General features: G+C 33.9%; 1 protein-coding gene across 3 annotated transcripts in view; it reads right to left on the bottom strand.

The window, feature by feature from the left end:
* LOC101897937 (ATP-binding cassette sub-family A member 17) overlaps positions 1-22,359 on the bottom strand; it is a 55,358-nt gene that overhangs the window by 19,833 nt on the left and 13,166 nt on the right. For 2 of the 3 annotated variants that reach the window (XM_011297087.3, XM_011297088.3), the window contains exons 3-10: positions 12,295-12,539; positions 12,022-12,244; positions 11,808-11,960; positions 11,557-11,735; positions 11,279-11,495; positions 10,872-11,017; positions 10,649-10,803; positions 10,275-10,587 (exon numbers count right to left, since the gene is read on the bottom strand). In XM_011297087.3, coding sequence (XP_011295389.1) covers positions 10,275-10,587; positions 10,649-10,803; positions 10,872-11,017; positions 11,279-11,495; positions 11,557-11,735; positions 11,808-11,960; positions 12,022-12,244; positions 12,295-12,539 — 1,631 coding nt within the window. The remainder of the gene's footprint in view (positions 1-10,274; positions 10,588-10,648; positions 10,804-10,871; positions 11,018-11,278; positions 11,496-11,556; positions 11,736-11,807; positions 11,961-12,021; positions 12,245-12,294; positions 12,540-22,359) is intronic. The other variant, XM_020039271.2, reaches the window with a different exon arrangement.

The raw sequence follows: 22,359 nt of genomic DNA, 5'->3' as shown, positions 1-22,359 counted from the left end.
AAAGAATATAACGCCAGATATAGTTAATTCTATTAACATACCACCTATGTGTCAAACCCTTTTTTTGGGAGATTTGAATGCCCAGAACACCCTATGGGGCTCATCTGAATCCTCTAATGGAGGCCTCATATGGGAAGAGTTTGCTGATACTCATGGTTTTGCCATCCTCAACGACGGTTCTCCTACTCTTTTAAGCACTCGCAATACCCTTACAGCTATAGATGTAACAATGTGTACCCCTGACTTGGCCCCTACACTGTCCTGGAACACACTAGCCCTACCGGAAGTAGGAGATCATTTCCCCATCCTCATAACCAACAGTATTCCCATACCTACGAAGAAGTTTATTCCCCGTTTTAAGGATAAAAAGGCAAACTGGCCGCTTTTCCAAACTAAATTATTACATTTTAATTCTGTTTTCACTGAGTCTGATAATATAAACAGAGAGGCATCACAAATAAAACGGCTTTTCAGAAAATCAGCCAACGAATCGATTCCAATTACTCATCAACCAAAAAATAATATAAGGCCTATATGGTTCAATAATGAATTGTCAAGGTTAATCCGCATTAGGCAAAGAGCATGGAGAATATTCAGAAGAGTTAGGAATACCGAAAATAGTCTATATTACAGAAGAATGTGTGCGTTAATTAAACGCGAATGTAAGAAAGCCAAAAGATTGACATGGAACAGATTTCTTAACTCTCTTGACCCAAATATGGATGTTCGTTGTTTATGGAATAAGGTAAAAACCATAAGAAATCCAAAATTTGATAGATTTTCCAACATTCACTTTAATAATGAAAATCTCACAAACCCATAAGCTCTGATGAAGCCTTTGACCCTTCCATTTGCATGTCAAAGCATTCTTTTTCTATTAGTAACCCCAATGTTCTAAACGCACACAACATGCTTCTTACAGAAAAAGTCGAGCTTCGTGAACTCAATGATGTTCTCCAAAGTCTGAAGGGTACATCTCCTTCTTTGGATAAACTAACATATTCAATGACACGGAATGCTCCAAACATAATAAAGAAACGGATATGTAAGTTATATTATAGGATAATACACGATGGCGTCTTCCCACATGACTGGAAGATCACAATTCTTTGCCCTATCCCTAAACAAGGAAAAAATGCAAACTCTTTGCAGGGCCATAGACCCATCTCTTTGCTTCCTGTACTTTCAAAGATTCTTGAAAAACTTTTGGCAAGACGCTTACTACAATACAGCCAACATCGTTTCTCCACAATACAACATGCCTTCCTTCCACATCACGGTGTACATACACTGTGTCACAATCTGGAGTGTACATTACGTGATAACATAAGCCGCAGAAAACACAGTGTGGTTATCTCAGCGGATTTACAAAAGGCATTTGACCGTGTTGTATACACCAGTATACTCACTGAACTCCATATTTGGGGAGTACAAAGTCAATTCATTGCATTAATACGACCCTTTTTATCATTTCGACGTATGCAAGTTAGAGTCGATGGCTATTTTTCTAATTCTTTGCCTTTGGATAACGGTGTACCCCAGGTTTCGCCTATCTTCGTTATCCTTTACAATATATACATAAATTCTTTATGCAGAACTCTTAAAAACTTATCAGGAATTGATTATGTAGGAGTATACGCTGATAACATATTTGCAATTTTATCAGGCTTTCCACAAGCTGTAGAAATAAATTTAAATAGTTTTAACAGTTCAGTGCAATGTTGGGCTAGGGATGTAGGAGCTGTGATCCCTTCTAATAAAATAGAGCTTCTTCACGTTTGTCGCAGGAGAAAATGTCAATTTAATTCAATGTGCCTCGATCAAAATACTATCAATATTCACCAACGAATGAGAATTCTGGGACTGTCATTCAGCAGAAATTTATTATGGAATGACCATACAAAAATGTTACAAAGCCAAACTGGGAAAGATTAACAACCTACTTCGGTTAATCTGCTCTAAAACAAAAGGACCTCACATTGACACGGCAATTAACATATGTAAATCCTTGGTGTACGGGGGAATTGCCCATTGCATTACAATTTATGGATTCACATCCAAAGCAAATATTTCGAAACTGAATGCTGCCATAAACAAATGTTTTAGAACTGCCACTGGGCTTCTTCGTTCCACACCTCAAGAAGCACTTTACATAGAGGGAAATTACAATGATTTTCTACATGTTTTGGAACAGTTCTCTATTAGCCTGGCCAGCAAAGCCCTTACTATACGTGCACATGGGCTCCATAAAACATTTTGGAGATATGGTAACGCTAACAATACTTCATGTTTAAACTCTATTGTTCAAATCTTGACGCTTTTTTTCAACCTTGGAAATACCTCTGCCTTCCAAACCTATCCCAAGTCTTATAAACAGCAGTAATTTCGTCTCGATCGACACTACGTTATCTTCACACTTAAAAGAACACACCAGTGACGAGTGCTATGAACAACTCTTGCTTGAAAAATTGCTGCCTTAAGCCCGGACATGATCCTTTACACAGACGGTTCCTTTAATGGGTTTTCTGCGTCATTCGCAGTAATTAAGCAATTGACCACAAACAGTTTCTCAACAATTTGCAAAACAGGATTGCCTAGCAATACAGGTATATTCACAGCGGAGCTCAGTGCTGTAAAAACCGCCATAGCCCATGCCAAACAATACATAAAGACGTTAATTTGTATCGACAATTTGAGTGTCGCTAAGGCCCTTCAAAAAAACAAAGGAGGAGTTTACACTGATATGGTGAAGATCCCAAACCACTGTGAGATTTTTGTTTTATGGATACCATCACACTCAGGTTTTGAAGGAAATGATTTTGCTGATAAGATGGCAAAAGAAGCACTGGTTATGACTCATATAGCAGAAATCCCCTGCTTTCATTTTACCTTACCACATCTTTATAAAACAAAAAAACGTGCTAATAAATTGATTATGTGGCAATCTTCGTCCACTTTTCTAAGACGAGTTAATCCAACAATTCCTAGAATTAGCTACAATCCTGATTTTTCTAGATCCGATTGCATTTTCCTATCCCGACTCAGGGTTGGTAAATGCTTATTTAACACTCGTTACTATTTTGATAATACAATGCCAGCTCGGTGTTCTTTCTGTGGCGAGCTTCTTACAATTGAACATATTCTATAAAATGTCAATACTCTGCAATCAATTTAGACATCGAAAAAATACTCGATTGTTCCAATAAACAGTTTTTACCCCGAATCCGTTTGGCACTAAATATTCATAATATTCGTGATATCTAATTCAGATCCATACTTGTATATAAAGCTAGAATATAACCAATAAGAAATACATATTATACTATATCGAGCGCATAAGGTCTTAGTTACCCTCCCTTCAATATTTTGTAAATTTACTTTATAAAATATTTTGTAAATAAATAAATAAATAAATGTAAGTGGTTTGCTGAACAACCAAAATAATATTTCATCACTTACACCAATATCGAAGTGGTTGCGTAAACGCTGCACTAACAAATCCAACTGGAAATATCGTTCAAATTGAATGAAATAAATTCAACTCTCTTTAACCTCTAATGAAAAAATAAATGTTGTTAAAAGCTATTTTAACAATTCGCGGCCTGAAGGCATAGTATCACTACACATAAAGGCCGCTTTATAAGCATTTATTTTACTGAGATAACATTCTGTGTGTACACTGGCAAATCTAAGTCTAGTCAATTTATAATATCAAATGGATGTCCTCAAGGCTAATATTTATTGCCGCTTTTCTAAAAAATCTACACTGCCGACATTCTTTTAAAATTTGACCCAAGTTTTGGTGTGACATCCAACTATTGGCACGACATTTATCAAAGATATTACAAAACAAATCTATTAAATAATTTATTTATAGAACGGTTTTGGCATGTTTGTTCGGGATATCATAGTATTTTGTTGTTGCAAAATAGTCAGACTTAATCCCAAATATATCCCTAATTTACTTATGTCATCTTAAAGCAATATTAATTTTCATATATAGCATTTCCAGATTAAATGAAACGTCTTGCAATTGAAATGAAACTTTTTGCAGCAGAAATGAAAACTTTTGCAGTGGAAATGGAACTTTTTGCAGTGGAAATGAAACATTTTGCATTTGAAGTGAAACCTTTTGCAACAGAAAAGAATCTTTTTGCGAATCAAATGAAACTTTTAGATTTATGAAACGAAACATAACAAAACACTTTTATTTTTAGTAGCTTTAAAATAAATCAACTTATTATTCCTAATATATAGTTAAAGAGACATTTTTATTGATTAGGATATTATTGCTTTTCTGGCAACAGACTTAAACGCTATATCAGTGTAGCGTAAATCTGAAATCGAATCTGGGAGTCATAGCTTATCTAAATTTCACAGAGATATTTCTGTAAGTGATGACTACATATTGAATTTTTCACATGATAGCAGAATAATCTGAACTGTAGAAATGTAGAGTCGGATTAGCGACTTCCAAAACAATTTACAATATGATATGGAGCCGATTACTTTAAATATATAACATAAGGGATGTACATATGTTCAGTTGCATATTTACTAGTTTTAATAAGCGTTCGAGCCAGCATCTGTGACTTTAGGACCACACCTACATCCGTATCCGGATTACATCCTATAGCAGACAGATTAATGGAATCTAAACACAGGTTTTTTTTTCCAAAATTATATATATTATTGATGAAATTGTTAAAAATTAAATCTGCTAAAAGAAACCCCAAATATCAACCAGTTACTTTTAATCATATTCATAATACAACCTGCCAAATCAGAGATTTATATCTTTATTAGTGGCCAAAGACTGATCAAATGCGTGTGCCTTTACTGCAACGTCAAGAGGTATCCAATTATTAGAATTAATTACTGCATTAATTTCACTCAAAATTCAATCTATATCAGCGAGGTTTTTGTAGTGGTCTTTCAGCAGTAATAAAAAGATTTGTTCAGCGTAATCAAACTGACACAATTTACACTGATTTTAGTGAGGCTTTTGATAGGGTCAACCATGAAATCTTATATATATTAATTAAATTATGTGGGCTTCAACACAAACTTAGCCAAATGGATATCATCTTATTTACAAGACCATAACTAGTTTTGTTTGAAGGGTATCTATCTTTCGATTAACGTTCCATCGAATTTTTTGAACAATTAAAAGGATGCCAATGGGATCGTGTTTAATGTATATTTTTAGGAACCTAATATAAGTTGAAAACTTTCACCTTTTCTCAAATTTGCCGGTTTTCATTGTTTAGGCTTATTGATGTTTTTCTGGTTATGTGGTTTATTGTTGTATTCCAGGATTGCCTAGCAATTCAGGTATATTCACAGCGGAGCTCAGTGCTGTAAAAACCGCCATAGCCCATGCCAAACAATACATAAAGACGTTAATTTGTATCGACAATTTGAGTGTCGCTAAGGCTCTTCAAAAAAACAAAGGAGGAGTTTACACTGATATGGTGAAGATCCCAAACCACTGTGAGATTTTTGTTTTATGGATACCATCACACTCAGGTTTTGAAGGAAATGATTTTGCTGATAAGATGGCAAAAGAAGCACTGGTTATGACTCATATAGCAGAAATCCCCTGCTTTCATTTTACCTTACCACATCTTTATAAAACAAAAAAACGTGCTAATAAATTGATTATGTGGCAATCTTCGTCCACTTTTCTAAGACGAGTTAATCCAACAATTCCTAGAATTAGCTACAATCCTGATTTTTCTAGATCCGATTGCATTTTCCTATCCCGACTCAGGGTTGGTAAATGCTTATTTAACACTCGTTACTATTTTGATAATACAATGCCAGCTCGGTGTTCTTTCTGTGGCGAGCTTCTTACAATTGAACATATTCTATAAAATGTCAATACTCTGCAATCAATTTAGACATCGAAAAAATACTCGATTGTTCCAATAAACAGTTTTTACCCCGAATCCGTTTGGCACTAAATATTCATAATATTCGTGATATCTAATTCAGATCCATACTTGTATATATAGCTAGAATATAACCAATAAGAAATTCATATTATACTACATCGAGCGCATAAGGTCTTAGTTACCCGGCGCCTCCCTTCAATATTTTCTAAATTTACTTTATAAAATATTTTGTAAATAAATAAATAAATAAATGTAAGTGGTTTGCTGAACAACCAAAATAATATTTCATCACTTAGCGATATCAACACCAATATCGAAGTGGTTGCGTAAACGCTGCACTAACAAATCCAACTGGAAATATCGTTCAAATTGAATGAAATAAATTCAACTCTCTTTAAACTCTAATGAAAAAATAAATGTTGTTAAAAGCTATTTTAACAATTCGCGGCCTGAAGGCATAGTATCACTACACATAAAGGCCGCTTTATAAGCATTTATTTTACTGAGATAACATTCTGTGTGTACACTGGCAAATCTAAGTCTAGTCAATTTATAATATCAAATGGATGTCCTCAAGGCTAATATTTATTGTCGCTTTTCTAAAAAATCTACACTGCCGACATTCTTTTAAAATTTGACCCAAGTTTTGGTGTGACATCCAACTATTGGCACGACATTTATCAAAGATATTACAAAACAAATCTATTAAATAATTTATTTATAGAACGGTTTTGGCATGTTTGTTCGGGATATCATAGTATTTTGTTGTTGCAAAATAGTCAGACTTAATCCCAAATATATCCCTAATTTACTTATGTCATCTTAAAGCAATATTAATTTTCATATATAGCATTTCCAGATTAAATGAAACGTCTTGCAATTGAAATGAAACTTTTTGCAGCGGAAATGAAAACTTTTGCAGTGGAAATGGAACTTTTTGCAGTGGAAATGAAACATTTTGCATTTGAAGTGAAACCTTTTGCAACAGAAATGAATCTTTTTGCGAATCAAATGAAACTTTTAGATTTATGAAAAGAAACATAAGAAAACACTTTTATTTTTAGTAGCTTTAAAATAAATCAACTTATTATTCCTAATATATAGTTAAAGAGACATTGTTATTGATTAGGATATTATTGCTTTTCTGGCAACAGACTTAAACGCTATATCAGTGTAGCGTAAATCTGAAATCGAATCTGGGAGTCATAGCTTATCTAAATTTCACAGAGATATTTCTGTAAGTGATGACTACATATTGAATTTTTCACATGATAGCAGAATAATCTGAACTGTAGAAATGTAGAGTCGGATTAGCGACTTCCAAAACAATTTACAATATGATATGGAACCGATTACTTTAAATATATAACATAAGGGATGTACATATGTTCAGTTGCATATTTACTAGTTTTAATAAGCGTTCGAGCCAGCATCTGTGACTTTAGGACCACACCTACATCCGTATCCGGATTACATCCTATAGCAGACAGATTAATGGAATCTAAACACAGGTTTTTTTTCCAAAATTATATATATTATTGATGAAATTGTTAAAAATTAAATCTGCTAAAAGAAACCCCAAATATCAACCAGTTACTTTTAATCATATTCATAATACAACCTGCCAAATCAGAGATTTATATCCTTATTAGTGGCCAATGACTGATCAAATGCGTGTGCCTTTACTGCAACGTCAAGAGGTATCCAATTATTAGAATTAATTACTGCATTAATTTCACTCAAAATTCAATCTATATCAGCGAGGTTTTTGTAGTGGACTTTCAGCAGTAATAAAAAGATTTGTTCAGCGTAATCAAACTGACACAATTTACACTGATTTTAGTGAGGCTTTTGATAGGGTCAACCATGAAATCTTATATATATTAATTAAATTATGTGGGCTTCAACACAAACTTAGCCAAATGGATATCATCTTATTTACAAGACCATAACTAGTTTTGTTTGAAGGGTATCTATCTTTCGATTAACGTTCCAATTAAACAATTGAACAATTAAACAATTGAACAATTAAAAGGATGCCAATGGGATCGTGTTTAATGTATATTTTTAGGAACCTAATATAAGTTGAAAACTTTCACCTTTCCTCAAATTTGCCGGTTTTCATTGTTTAGGCTTATTGATGTTTTTCTGGTTATGTGGTTTATTGTTGTATTCCTTTCAATACATTAATTTAAAGAGCACAATATTTATGATGAATGAAGGAATTTTTGCATATATTCTTTTATAAATATTTTTTATTTAGTAATTTCTAAATAAAAATAAAAAATCACAGCAAAAATATCAATGTAGATTCACGAAACGGTCTCTTTCAAGTGTCTCAAATGCCCTGGCTACATGACTTTAATTTAACTATCAAAACTAAGGTGCCATCGGTTTATAAATGTTAAGGACACCATAAAGTATGTAAAAGAGTAGAAATCTTTGTCGGTTAATTTATGTCCGTTACGATAGAAGTCGTCTTTGAAACTTTTTACAGACTTTTATATTATTCTTAGAATTATAGAAGTTGATGTATATATCCTCTTTTAGATATAGCTGCCATAAAATATTATCTCCTAATATTCTTCGACCAAATGTGTGGGATTTGATGATTTCAGTACAATTAAATCTAGTTATTTAATACTGGTTTCGCACATATAGCCTGCCGATTCGAGGCATTTTGAAGGATTCAAATGCATTTTCAAAAAAATGGAACAAGTCGTATTTATAATTTATTTCCTATTTACCAGTACCTCATTATATTCGTTATATCATTAGTTTTATTTAATTTTGTCGACCACATTCTAGATCAGGGTTAAAACCTGTAAATCGCAATTAATGCGCATTATTTAGGTTAATCTATGAACCTTTATACAATATTCCTAGGTTTAATATCCCATTAAAAATCCATCCTCCCGCATGCTTTTGTTACAATTTCTACTGAATGAATTGTAATTTAACATTTCAAGTTTTCAGTGTTGTGAAATCTATACCGTCAATAACGGTTAACTGAAATTCCCATTAGACATAGCCGCAATTCAAAATTATTTTAAGAGATTGAGTGTTTTGTTGCTTTGAGAATTATTTTGTAATCAAAATTGAAATGGCATGGCAACCATATAACGGCAAATATAGAAAAACATGCAAAATGTCCGCGATTATTTCGGAATTTTTTCAATATAAATTTTCAATTACAATGGCATCCTGAAACAATTCTACACAAAATTCTATATCAAAAACATATTTCGATTTTTTTCAGTTTCACGACTTTTCTAGAGGCTTTTTCACAAAATTTTCTTTTGTATAACCTTTCTACTGTAATTACAAATAACCGGAATAAAATTTTAGTCAAATTGGCCCAGCTGTTCTCAATAGATGTGTTACTATACTTTTTTACACTATTTTTATACATATAGATTTAAAAAGTAGGCGGGGCCAGTTCTTCTGACCCCAAATAGATACTTAGGGCTGAAGGAAGAGTCAACAGTACCTCGTATACTAACTTTCAAACAGAATCATCATTATTTTGTCAAATATTATAGCGTAAATGTCGGCGTTGTCAATTTTCCTTTTTATAAAAACATATCACGGAGTAGGACAAAATTTGTACGAACCACATTTAATTTTTTAAAATGTATTGTAATAAAATGTCAATTAAATTGATATTATACCACCAAGTAAGAGCATAAATCTCATAGTAATTACTCCAAGACTTTGCATATGGTCAACATAATCAATTTGATCACTTTAACAAAAAGTTTTGGTTTATGTATTTCACTATATTCGCCTTTGTTACAAGTTAGTTAGAAAATTGAAACATTAAAAAAATATTATTTTTAAACAAACTTTTTAGATAATTGAAATAGGAAAAGAAATTTTCAAGAAAAAATTGAGAGGCTTAACCTTTTCATTCACTTTGCCATGACGATAGCCTCTAGACAATTTTACTCAATCTAGCCATAGAAAACGTAATATCCTCATCCAAAACTAATCGATATTCGCACAAAGCAATTCATTGTTTTTTTGTTTAATTTTCCACTTTTATTTCTTCAGGAAAGAATTTCAAATTTCAGGCGAACTTTTTCAACAAGTTCGACGTGGGCCAAAGCATTTCCTTCAAGACTTAGAATCAAGTCCAATGGAGAAATTTTTAGGCAATAGAGCAGATAACTTTTTACAAAGCCTTTCCGATAAGGCACCCTTGTACAACAGTGCTCGATTTGAATTCAGTCAAGACCCTGAAAGGGAACCTTAAAATTTTGATGGCACGTGGGCGGCTACCTCGCCTCTTCGATTAGATTTTTGTCTGCTGCATGATAAATAAATTGGATTTTCCAATCTATTATCTCATGCCCAAATGATTTGTTAAATACATACCATAATGCTAGCCGATGGCACGTGAAATTTTATAAGTTCTAAACACTCGTCTTCATTATACTGGCTAGGATTGACACATAATTTCAAGATGTATCCACTTCCAACTTTCCGTTTCAATTCCAAAGGAGAACCAGTCAATTGCAGGCGACCATTTGACAAAATATTTATGGTGTCTCCCAGAACTTCTGCTTCCTCCATGTGATGAGTAGTTATTAGAATTGCCTTGGTTTTACGTAGCTCCAACAGAATATCCCACAGTTCTCGCCGAGACTGAATATCCAAACCTGAAGATGGTTCATCCAATACCACAATTCTACCAAAAATAACGGAATAAAATTATTACATAGAAAGTTTGGTATAATAGAAATAATTACTTGGTGTCTCCTGCAATAGCAATACCCAGTGAAAGGCGGCGTTTCATACCACCCGAAAGACTTTTACCATATTCATTAGCTTTTTCTTTAAGATTTAGTTCTTTCAATAATTTGTTAGCTAATGTTTGAGCCTCCTGATGTCCCAAACCTCTTAGCTAAAAAACGATTATGTTGTAAATTTTTTACGCCAATCATACTGGTGTTTTTTAACGTTTGTGCTTACCTTCGCAAAGAAAATCAAATGTTCCTTACACGTCATATACTGCATGTAAATACTGTTCTGTGGGCAGTATCCGATTAAATGTCTATAACATGAAACATCACGTTCACTGCAAACCGAAATTCTCCCGCCATCCTTTGTCACCAAACCTAAAGCAAAAACAAATAAAATATAATAGAAATTAGCTTATAATCAGCAGAATCGTAAAAAGAAACATTTAGCTGACGCATAAGCGTCCATTGTGTGTTTTTTTTTTTTTGGATCGTATTATGCAGAATGTTGTTATTATACAGACGCAGTTTTAGTCATATAATAATTCATTCATTGTTTGAATTTACAGATGCATTCATTTGTAGTTTCTATATATTCAAAATGTTAAATAAAATTCAATGTATCACCTTTTTACTTACCCATTATCATATTAATGGTTGTGGTTTTTCCTGCACCATTATGACCTAATAAAACTGTTATTTGTCTATTTTTAATAGTCATATTTAAACGATCGGCTATTACAATTTTGCGCCCACTAGCATTGAATTGCTTTTGCAAATTTTGTATTATAATGGCGTCTGAACAATTGGAGCTTGTAATATATTCGTTGAATTCAGCTTTCTTCCAAAATTTTTTCTACAAGTTAAATAAAGAGTGTTAATACATAAAGTAATTGCTAATGCACAAACACAAATACCTCTAAAAAGAACAAGTATGATTTTTTTATGCCACCTGGGCCAGGAAAAATATGAGCTAAATATATATATAATAGTGAGTAGACGATTGTCTGCGCTACAAGTATTATATAGATTTGACATATGCTGAACGAAGAAGCAGTTATTTTTTTATGTAGATTAAAGATTTCAAATTTTTCATCTGTATAAAAAATTATGATGTATTAAAAAACAAAACAAATTTATAATTGATTTTAAAATATGTATGCCTTACATTTATTTCCTACGATTTGAAAGGTATTCCAAGCTTCTGTGAAGGCATTCAGAGTAAACAAATATACGTCAGCTCTACCTACGCTATTTGATATAAATTTAAATGCTAATGGTGCGATTAATAGAGGAAAACCAAATGTTTTGGCGTAGAAAACTGTAAAAAAAAATAATTTTCATAAGTTTTTTAAATATTTGTGGTCATTGTTTGCATTTACCTGTATTGAAAAATACAGATATCAAATACGTATAGGACATCATCGCAAGCATGAACAGGACGGCCAATATAAATACCAAAAATTCTGGTATTATACCTAAAGCGTTATATTTACCAGCTACAACTAATACAGATATTGAATACATCGTATATACTATTAAACGCACCACATAAAAGGAAATTCCGTTTAAATACGACAATGGGGTTGCGATAACCAAAAACTCCTAGAAAATACATTTATACATTATTTGTTACTAAAATCCAAATATCTTACTTTTAAACCGTCTTGCTTCTCCTCTACTAATGGTACAAAGAATGTGCTCTCTAATAGAATTAGAAAAAATATTGGAAAAAGGTATCCAAATGTGATTCCAGCTTCATTTTGAAAGTATCCTCCACGCATATAGGGCATTGATCCAATTTGTACTGTTATTTCCGGCTGCATATTTGTTATTTGCGATATGTAATCCAAATCAATTGAATGTTGAAGTTTTATAAAGTGTGAATATTCGCTTGATTCTGAAAATATGTAAAATTGATAGTATTCAGAAAAAAGTTGTATCAGTTCCTTGAACAATATTCACTATGTATGAAAGGAAGGCCAAGGTCTCTTCATTACATTACTTAAAATTCGGAGGAACACGTAAACATTTTTTAATCTAATAAAAAATAGGTCAATTTTCAAAAACTATTAACTTCATGCAAATGTTGCTACCCAGTTTCAACCATTGACATTTTTTTTATTACAAGCCTACAATATACCCGTTTCCATACAAACATAGTCACCTTTCTCACTATGGTAAAATGTCTGCAAGGTACAAATTGCACACATTCATAAAAATAATTTCTGCTAATGCACTATGGGCCCGATGACATGTTTTTGAGGCAATATAATTAAAAAAAACTTACAATCTGGAAAAAACCTAAAACCTCTTTTCGCCATTTCTTAACATTAAAAATTAAACAAACCTTATATTATTATTGGCGCCAAACAAAAACTGTTTGCATTATATTAACAACAAAATATGGAAAACGCGTGGAATATAATGTACATCAGGATTGTTATTAGAAATAAAAAATATTGTTAAACATTTTAAATTTTCTCCAGAACCTAATTAGACAAACATTTACAAGAAGAATTTGAGCGAAATATATATGGGAGCTGAATCGACTTCGACCAAATTTGTCAAAAGTATTTCTAAGCTGTATCTGATACCTCGTACCGAATATCGCTGTTATAGATTTTATATTACGACTCTGAGGGGCACAAATCTCAAATCGAATGAAAGTTATATGCGGGAGCTATATCTATATTCTTGCCGATTTGAAAGAAATTCGGCAGACGTTCTTCTCAACTAGCACTTAAAAACGAAATTTGGAAGCTGTGACTCGTCCCTGTGATTTATTGCCTCAAAAACATGCCTTTGGTCCAAAGTGCAATGTTAAAATTGTTCAACTTTGTTCTTTGTTTGTTTCATTTATTTCATGCAATTCAATATAAATAGGCCAATCTTACGTAAACTTAAGTTAAACAGAAAACTAAATACATAACAATAACTAACAACGAGTTTATTTTTATAAAAAAAATAATAGTTAGATCCTAAGATTCAACCATAAAATATGCAACACTTGTGGTGAAAAACGTCGAAAGTCAGGTATTAGGTAGGGCCTGTAATAATTCCGAGTGTTATTAACGAAAACCAATCAAGGAGTGCACTTAATCCCAGGGCGACAACATCCCAGTTTCGGCCAGCGGTGGCCAACTCAGTGTATACATTCTCGTTTTTGTTTATTTTTCTGTTTTGGGAGGAATGCCTGCTTCCAACTCTATTGGTCCGAGATTGAAAAAAAAACCGGACCATGTTGTTGTAACAGCAAAATGTACGCTCTGTTGTTTATAGACTGTTAATCCGCATCTTCTTCGATGTCCAGGTTTAGGAATTCTATTACCTTTATGGGCTGTAGCCAGATATCCTTTGTACGGTATTGGGTAAGCTTGGCTGGACAATTGAATAGATGCAGCATATTGTGCGGGTCTGTATCACACACTGGGCAGGCGTTCCGCACATCTTCGTCAATTGGTGCCCAATATGAATTGAGACGGCTGCACCATCCTGAACTTTGTTTGGCTAAAACTACCCTAGTTTGCATAGGCAGCCGACACTCCAGCTGCAAGGGGAGGGGGGTGGACTTCGAGGTTGGCATTCATACTGTAATTGTTAACTACAACTGCGACTGCATCAGTATGAATGCTATTCCGACCCGCTTGATAGGCTTTATGATCCAGAGGCTCTCTTTTATATCGCTGGACCTCTCTCTCTATCTCTAGGTCATGCAGTTCCTTCCTGACACGCCAGGGTGGGGGAGTTTTGTCCACAATATGGTGGTTAGGGTGGTTAAGGTTGCACTCGTATTCGCAAACTACAGTAGAACCGCATAGCTAACCACAGGCCGACTTCAACAAGGTCAACAAGGTTTCCTTACCCGCTCCCCAAGTGCTGCTGGCTAGCGCCTTTAGGACCTTGTTCCTACTTTTCAATTTATCACACATAGCTGTGGCTTTCGCTGACGTCTTGAACATGCTGTCGAATGTGACCCCAAGTATTTTGAGGTAGTTAGTGGTCGGATTTATGTGCCCCTCGACCTGCAAATCCAGCTGTGTTCTCATCTCCGCAGTCCATGTGGTAAATAGTATGACCGTTGATTTGGTGGCGGATATTTTCATATTCCTCGCATGGAAGAAGGCGGCAAACTCCCTGGCACATATGTCATCAACTACAGGAACCGACGCCATGATCGTACAGTCATCCGCATATGTTACTATCTCGACGCCGTTTGGAGGGTGCAGAATTCCGGAAAGGTAGAGATTAAACAGTTCCGGAGATATCACCCACCTTGGGGAACTCCCTGTATCACTCTACGGGGCTTGGACTTCTTGTTCCGGAATTCTACGTACGACTGACGTCCACACATATAATTGACTATCCAACGTTTCAAACATGACCGGAGGGTAGTATTCTCAACGCCCTCGAAGAGCGTGATATGGTTGACCGTATCAAAGGTCTTTGTTTTTTTTCGAACGTTCCCACGCCTCACATTCCCACCCTTGTCGACAGAGGGGGCGACCTCCCTTTACGTAGGGATCGCGTACACATCATGATCCGCATCATAATGGGAATTTAGTAGGGAATTAAGAACCAGCTACAAAATCTAATTCATCAGCTAGTTGTCAAATAATAAAACATGTATTTTAATTGTTTAAAAATAAAATTATTCTAGATTTAATAACTTCTAAACTCATACCAAAATCTACATTACAGTACACAGAATTAAAGTCAACACACATTTTACTAAGAGGTTCGCCCATTGAATAATTCGTGCGGTGAAAACGGTATATAAAAATTGGTAGTATCTACTAGATCTAAACGGAACATTAATTCTAATAGATGAGATTAGGAAATCTGAAGGTATATTACCATTTAATATTTTTTAGTACAAACATGGAGTTCAACATAATACGTCTGCTTTTAAGTGTAGGCAATCTAATTAATTTTAGCCTGCTAGCATAAGAAGGCAAAACAAAATCACTATTCTAATGTAAACCGCGTAAGGCAAATAGCAATTGTTTTTGCACCGATTCTATTTTATCTGAGTATATTGCATATTGAGGATCCCATACAACAGAACCGTATTCTAATATAGGTCTGACAAGAGACGTAAATAACTGTTTTGTTATTTATGGATCAGAAAATTCTGTGGCCCACCCTTTAACAAAACCTAAAACACCATTTGCTTTATTTACCATTGTTATAACATGGCTATCAAAATTTAATTTTGGATCCATCAAGAGGCCAAGATCGACAAATGAATCTACAGTTGATAATGAATGACCGTCAATATTATATTGCAATATCAGAGAAAAAGATCTGGATACAATTTAACCTGCACCATTGAAAAAGGCTATCAAAATCGTTTTGAAGTAAACTGGCTTGTTTATCACAATTATGCAGTAATTAATTGTTCGAACAATTTTGGAATGGCACTTAATTTTGCAATTCTTCTATAATTTGACACATTAGTAAGACTACCAGACTTATGTAAAGGGACAATGTACTGCCCAACTATTTTTGGAATTGAACATTTTGAATGAAAAACTATTCAAATTTGTATAAAATTTTTAAAAATGCATATCTTAACAACCTCTGATAGGCGTCGTAGAAGAAAACATGCACAAATCAACAAATTTAAAATCATTAAAAATGCATCTACCTGTATTCTTTTAGCCATGATGCAATGAAGACAAGGTAGGCTAACTTGAAAAAAATTGCACGTCACTATTAAAACAATTGCAACTTGTTTCATTGATTTTGAATATATAATTAAAATACGTAAAAACTGAATGAAAAGTTATACTTTTTAAAATCATGTTCTGCATATCTCTACAGATTTATTTCGCTACAAAATTTGATTTTTTTCTTGCATACTTTGAAATGAGCATTTTGAAATCAACTGAATTTGAATATTTTCTAAACAATTTCCAAAAATTGAAAATAATACACACGAATATATGAATAAAGTTCACTTCTTAAACCAAGAAAATGGCTCTGTCCTACCTTGATTTCATTGTACCATGTTTCTACCATGGAGCTTTATCAGAAATCTGTTCAAATAAAAAATAAATTTCCCGGTTATCAAGATTCATGGCTGACTCAAAATTATTGTTCACAAAATTGAACAGGGATAATTATGAGTTGTGGAATCGCATAGCAATTTATGGAAATGCAAAAGCAGTTTGGGATACGCTCAAAACATATCATGAGAAATCTTCATTGAGTAATAACAAAAATGAAGTTGATGTTCTCGAAATTACAATCATTGGGTGAAAACATGTCTGAGTAATAGACTATATCAACGATTCTAAGAAGCCTGCTACATATGAGAGATCTCACTATGAGTGTGGTCGAATATAAACTACTGAAATAGTATGAAACGTTAAGGAAAAGCAAGCTAGTGAAGACTCTGTCTTAAGGACAACAAATAAAAAAATCAACATCCAAATCACAAAAAGGAAATTAATTGCCACCATTTCCATGGAGTTGGACACATTCGTAAGAATTGCTGGAAATTAAAAAAAAAATACAGGCAGAATACATGTTGGAGAATACATGTGGAGAATACATGTTTATTATCTACCAAATGATTGTCAATTAAGTGCTACACTTTTACATTTTCTGGCAGTATGTGTAGAAAACAGGACGGCACAGATGTCGAAATTGGTGTGGCAGACTTGATTAATAATTTGTATCAACCACGTTGCAAACGACCAGAGAGGAAAACGTTGTTATGTGCCCGATGGATCATTGTCAGCATTTGGACACAGAGATATAAATGCGGTGAAATTGATGCAGTTTGGTAAGGTGGAGAAAAATGTTAACATTTTGAATTGCGCCATAAAGAAAAATTGCGAGGTATGTAGAAAGTGTAAACTAACAAAACACCATTCCCAAAAACATCAAATTCGCAAACTGGGGAAGTGTTGGAAATAATCCATACCGATGTCTATGGATCCATGCAAACTATAACTCTCCCGGCAAGAACGCCCTGAATGAAAAAAATCGAAGGTTTTTGACAAACAGAAGGCATATGTAGAGATTGTTAAAAATAAATTTGATAAATATCCGATATGTTTAAGATCCGATAACGGTGGAAAAAATAAACCAAGAAAAATTGCTGATTTCCTTTGCAGTCGTGGAATAAAACTTCAGTTCACAGTACCATATTGACCACAACAAAAATATGTGTTTTAAAAGAAGTTAAATTATCGAAATAATATTGGAGCGAAGCCGTAATGTGCGCAAATTACTCGCAAAATAGATTAGTAACAAATTCTGTTCCATGTACCCCATACAAAAGATGGGAGGGTTCCACCAAACCGAATAAGTTATGATTATGTTTTGTACCTCGTGTGAAAAGAATGAAATTTGATAATGAATCTAAGTTGTTAACTTTCATGGGATACGACATAGAAAGTTCTGGTTTGCGGTTTGTGTTTGAATTGACATTTGTCCATGAAATGTGCTGATAACCCAGAAATAATTATTGATGTGGCAACACTGTTTTTTGTTTCCTTTTTATCTTTATCTAGTCTGTAGTTAAACCATTATTATCCATTTCTTGTATTATATCAAGAAGATTTTGCATTGTCATGTGGTTGTTACTTTTTCTATTAATAAAGAAAACCTGAATTCTTGTAAACAATCCCCGAGCCTCCAACTTTCAATAACGTTTCAGAGGGAGTACCGTATGTATGAGGGAGTACCGTATGTATGAGGGGAGTAGAAAAGAGTGATTAAGAATCATATTGACCCTTTGAGAGTTTCCAGAAGGATTCGACCGACACATCGCATCTTCATTGGGAAACTGGGGAGTAGAAAAGAGTGATTAAGAATCATTTTGACAATTTGAGAGGTTCAAGAAGGATTCGACCGACACATTGCATCTTCATTGGGAAACTGGGGAGTATAAAAGAGTGATTAAGAATCATTTTGACAATTTGAGAGGTTCAAGAAGGATTCGACCGACACATCACACCTTCATATGAGATCTAATGTTGTTTAAACATGATCAGTGACATTTGAAGAAAATCGGGAACTGTCTATCCTATATGGACATAAAACATATCATAAACGATTATCTGGGCGATTCACCTGCAGTGTGAAGGATATAGAAGGAATCTTAGAATTTGTTAACAGTAACAACTGGACATCTACATGAATAAGATTTGTACTAGGTTAGGTTGATTAAAGGATGCGTGGTTATTTGAACAACCACTCGGTGATTTCCTAGTCCACTATGCTCATTCTATTTAAAGAAAAATTTTTAAAAAATGAAATGAAGGGGGAATTGGACAATAGAGAAGAAGGAATTAGAAGATAGGAACAAGGAATTTATAAGAGTATAACCACGTTCTGATCAGCGTGTCGTGGCTCCACCGTCTCGGTTTCTTCCTCGTCCTGACGTAACGCTGTTTTTATAAAAACAGCAATAATGGGCTTAATCCTAACTATTTTGCAACAACAAAATACTACGGTATCCCGAACAAGCATGCCAACACTGTTCGATTAATAGACAAGGCACGGTCGAGGAGGGGGGAAGGGGTTTTTGTTGTAACAGAGAAATCCAATGGTTATGTTATTTCGTTCAGCTAAACGAAAGCATAACAAGTGGATAAATATGAAAATGTTTATAGATGCGGTGGTAAGATCTAAATGATTTTCCAAAAGAATTTTAGTTTAATACAATTCTTTGGTTCCTCTTCTATTGAGCTTACGATCTCGTTACTTGAGTTCAAAAGTTTTTTTGTCATAGAAGTTATTTTACAATAACTCCTGGAGAGAATATCCCCAGACAAAAAGCAAGTGAACTGATGAGGATTAGTGGCTTTTTCCAAAACCTAGGTATGCGTTACCCTCCTGGTAAACATTATCATATTTGTCTACTAAAAAAGAAACGTGTTTTTTTATAAAAACATCAATAATAGGATTAAGCCTAACTATTTTGCAACAATAATAATAATAATAATAATAATTGTTTAAGTTAAAATTGATGTTTAAAAATAGTTAAAACCCCAGTCCTTTATTTAGAAGGACATAGCCGTTGAAATCTGTCTACTCCTAATTACTACATCCTTGTTGTAGTAGAATAGACAGATTTAAACGAACATATAATTGATTTGACATGCCGTCAACCCTTTAGACATCTAAATGTTATCACAACCAAAGACTTTGAGTTTGTATCAACGCTTGAATTGCAAGCTAACACCCGCGCTTTATCGTAAGCTTATCTACATATTGTTGTATTAAACCAGTAAGGAAAGCTCAAAAGTCGGGCGGGGCCGACTATATGATACCCTACACCACTATGCATATTTAGTAGAGCTCTCGTAAAAAGGTTTATACAGGGCATTTCAGAGCTCTATGAGATATTTGGTACAAAATCAAAATATATCTAATTCTATCGTGCATTTTACGAACTATAGCTATCTCTGAACCGGGTTTATCCATTTTACGTATTAGCTTCTAGACTGGTGATTTGGGCTGATATTGACCATTTAGTGCACATTTAACCCGAAATCGGATGAAGATATATATGAGAGCTATATCCAAATCTGAACCGATTTCGATAAAATTTAAAACAGCTATTCCTGTGCTCCATCTAATACATGGTACCAAATATCACGGTTGTGGAGTGAATATTACGAATGTATGGGACTAAAACTCTAAATCGGATGAAACATATATATGGTTGCTATATATATATCTGAACCGATTTTCACTAGATTTGATATACTTGCTTCTAGGCTGAATTTGGTCCGATGTACTAAAATTCAGTCCATTTGGACTTATATCGGCCATTTGGTGCACAATTAACCCGAAATCGGATGAAGATATATATGGGAGCTATATCCAAATCTGAACCGATTTCGATAAAATTACAAACAGCTATTTCTGGGCTGTATCTTATATCTGGTACCAAATATCATTCTTGTGGAGTGCATATTGCGAATGTGAGAGGCTTAAACACCAAATCGGATGAAAGATATATATGGGAGCTATAGCTATATCTGAACCGATTTTCTCCAAATTTGATATACTTGCTTCTAGGCCGAACTCGGTTGGGTGTGCCAAAATTCAGGTAATTTGGACTGATAGTGGACATTTGGTGTACATTTAACCCGAAATCGGATGAAGATATATATGGGAGCTATAGCTGTTTCTGAACCGATTTTCTCCAAATTTTTTGTATTTGCTTTAAGGCTAATCTCGGTCACATGTGCCAAAATTCGGGCCATTTGGGCTGATATTGGCCAATTGGTGGTCAATTAACCCGAAATCGGATGAAGATATATATGGGAGCTATAGCTATATCTGAACCGATTTTCTCCAAATTTTATATACTTGCTTCTAGGCCGAACTCGGTTGGATGTGCCAAAATTCAGGTAATTTGGACTGATAGTGGATATTTGGTGCACATTTAACCCGAAATCGGATGAAGATATATATGGGAGCTATATCTAAATTTGATCCGATTCTCACCAATTTCAATAGGGTTCGTCCTTGGGCCAAAAAAATATTGTTTGGAAAATTTCATCTCAATCGGATAATAAATGCGACCTGCATTTTGTTCACAAGAATACATGGACAGACGGACGGACGGACAGACGGACTGACATGCATAAATCGACTCAGAAAGTGATTCTATGAAGGTTCTCAAAAGTAACTATGGGTCTATCTCGTTTCCTTCTCCATGTTACAAACAAATGCACAAAGACATAATACCCTTACCACTATGTGGTGTAGGGTATAAAAAGGTAATATCGTTTACCACACAATAAATACACGGCAATTGGCTGAACCTTTTATATTAAAATTATTGTGTTTTATTTTCTTTTTATTTAACCCCCTATAACTTTGGACGGTCACACGTACGTATTGGACGTACTGGCTCTATTGGGAGAGCTTCGCCGGCACTTGTTCCCCGAGTCTCTATAGTGCGGACTTAACAATAATAATAATATAAACATTGTTTAAAAATTTTCATTGTTTTCTTGTGGTAATTTGTTTTTGTACTAACCTTGTTTTTATTAATTAGTTTTAAGGTTTAATATTAATAAAAATGTTTAAAATTAGAAATATTTTGTATAATTTTAGAGTAGTCATGTATAGAAGTTTTTTGAACCGTCCATGAACCTATGGGCTAGTTAATTATATATATTGCAAATAAGATTGGAAACGTGTCAATTTAATGTATTCACTCTAGCCTTTCATTATGCTGCCAAAATGGTATTAACAGAAAATTTTTTTAAATTCTGAAATACAAAGACTAATGTATTGATATAGATCTTTGATGTATGCCCAACATGAGCTATCAAACCATAGTTTTCTACTGTTATAGCCTGTTCAGCAAACTTATTTTTCTTCCAATTACAAGACAAAGGCAGAAAAATAGAATTTTTGGTTTCCGTACGTAAGAAATCAAAAAATAGCTTAGGCAAGTTTTGGTTCAACCAACTCCAACACAAACAAACAAAATGCCAAAGTAGACAATCAAAAACTATCAATCGTTCATTCACAAAATTTAAACAAAGGAAATATTTTGTTTAAAAATGGATATTTCACACAAAAGGTATGGTCAATTTCTTACGCTGTGCTGTATTGATCCCAGCAGGTGCGCTACTTCGCTGCTCTAAACTCTAACCTCACGCAAAATTAGACGCCAATTGATATAATTATGACATGAGAGACTACAAAAATCAGAAAAATCTCTCTCCTGGATAAAC

This window comes from Musca domestica, unplaced genomic scaffold, assembly GCF_030504385.1.
Source record: "Musca domestica strain aabys unplaced genomic scaffold, Musca_domestica.polishedcontigs.V.1.1 5, whole genome shotgun sequence".
In the NCBI taxonomy this organism is placed as follows: Eukaryota; Metazoa; Arthropoda; class Insecta; order Diptera; family Muscidae; genus Musca; species Musca domestica.
This window is presented reverse-complemented; position numbering and strand designations above follow the sequence as displayed.